A 1,959-nucleotide genomic window follows, 5' to 3' on the forward strand; every position below is an offset into this window, starting at 1 on the left:
CCTGGGGTTCTTACTAAATATGACATTTGTAATGCGTTAAATCAATTAATGCCTTTACCAAACTTCTTTATGATGCTAAGGAAATAAATCTTTATTTTGTGTTTACTTTGTGCAAGACATCATGCAATCAGTGGAGATATGAATGAAGAAAAGATGAGCTGGTCAACTTAGGAAATTTGTGGCAGTTTCTACTTGATAGATGTGAGATTGTAAATTGTTTAGGAGGCCAAATTCAGAGGACAGATATATTTTGTTCATTGGCCTATTTGCTTTACAAACATACAAACTGTTTACCATCACTTAAAATTGAGAGCTGTCATATAAAATTTTATATTTCTTACCTCATCTCACATATTTAAGATCTGAAAATTCTGGATTGGAATTGCTCATTTCCACTGGGCAACAATTAACTGGAACTGAGTAGCAGTTGTTTCATTTATAGGGCATATCTCAAGTTTTCCACAGACACCACCCAGTCTGCCTCATTCAAGGTACCTGCCCAGGGTTTAACAAACCCTTTTCACTAGGAAAGAAAGTCAGTGGCAAAGTAACAAGAGAAACTGCACTTGGCCCCGTGCTGTCATTTAATAGGCACTAAATATTTGAGGAAGAAAGGAAAACAAATAGGAAAAAAAATGCTACAATAAAAAAGATGAGAAGTTGAACAGAAAGAACTCTTGCTTGCAACTTTCCAATTTCCAAGAGCTATTTATTAATCCCCCTCCCTTTTTTTCGATATTGTACTCAGGTAGGCATTGAATTATTGTGTTAGCATAAACTACTTTCCCCCTTTACTACATCCCTACCCCCCCACTTCTGTCACCGCCCTTCTGAAGTACTTACTGTGACTATCTTAGAGTACTTCATATGAATGTTTTTCTTAATTCAAAGAACAGTTTTGACATATTATTATTAAAATACAAATCTTCTTTGTTTGATTTTTATAAAGGCTGAAGAAATAACTTTAACAATTGGCCAAGCATTTGACCTGGCATACAGGAAATTTCTAGAATCTGGAGGAAAAGATGTTGAAACAAGAAAACAGATTGCAGGGTTACAGAAAAGAGTGAGTAAACTAAGCTTGTTTCACATTTGTGTGATGTAAGTACAGGGAAAGTTACATATCATCAAACAAATTTAGAAGGCTTGCCATTAAATTTCCCCTACACTGATTGGAACGGCTTTCACTGTGGTCCTATAATTTTTCATTCCTGATCCCCTGAACAGTTTTAACTATTTTATATTGAATTCCCACAAGAACTTAGTGTTCTCATGTGATTTTGCTTCACTTCCTGATGCTTCTCATGGGGATCAGAGCAGCAGAAGCAGCAGATGCTGGGTAAGTGGTTTCCCATGCAGATCAGATTCCTTTGTAATTAAATTACACCCTTTCTCCACTCTTCAGAATCATCATGAGCAAGTTTCACTGTCTTGTGGTTATACTCCAAGATTATGGGTATAGATTGCACAGTGCAACAAGAAAACACAAAGATGAGGCATTAGGAACATAGGATTTGCATACACGTAAAAATATATTTTAAATTTGATGTTTTTCTGGTGACCTAGAATCCTTCAACAATCCCCGACCTTCATCAAATAATTTTATCCCCTGTGCACAGAAGAGGACATTAAAATTTTAAATAATACAAAATCCTATTCATTAATGTAGCCAATATCATAGTTAGTATTTTCCAAGGAAAAGTATCTGAAAGGTATTCAATAATTATTTGCTTTTTAGATTCAAGACTTAGAAACAGAAAATATGGAACTGAAAAATAAAGTACATGATTTGGAAAACAAGTTAAGAATAACTCAAGTATCAACATCTCCAGTAAGTATATTGAATATGCGTATGTTTTCCTTAGAAACAAGATTTTGTGGTAATAAAACATCTCTGGATCACAAGTTCTGCAATATTTCAAATAATACTTTGGGATCAGTAATTTAAAACTAAATGTG

At 34.3% G+C, this 1,959-nt stretch overlaps 1 protein-coding gene across 1 annotated transcript in view; it reads left to right on the top strand.

Moving 5' to 3' along the window:
- The window catches only part of GULP1 (GULP, engulfment adaptor PTB domain containing 1), an 84,447-nt gene that overhangs the window by 29,874 nt on the left and 52,614 nt on the right, over window positions 1-1,959 (top strand). Inside the window, exons 4-5 of the mRNA XM_012663636.1 lie at window positions 950-1,066; window positions 1,739-1,831. Of these exons, the coding sequence (XP_012519090.1) occupies window positions 950-1,066; window positions 1,739-1,831 (210 nt within the window). The remainder of the gene's footprint in view (window positions 1-949; window positions 1,067-1,738; window positions 1,832-1,959) is intronic.

Source organism: Propithecus coquereli, unplaced genomic scaffold, assembly GCF_000956105.1.
Source record: "Propithecus coquereli isolate 6110/MARCELLA unplaced genomic scaffold, Pcoq_1.0 Scaffold82, whole genome shotgun sequence".
Taxonomy (NCBI): domain Eukaryota; kingdom Metazoa; phylum Chordata; class Mammalia; order Primates; family Indriidae; genus Propithecus; species Propithecus coquereli.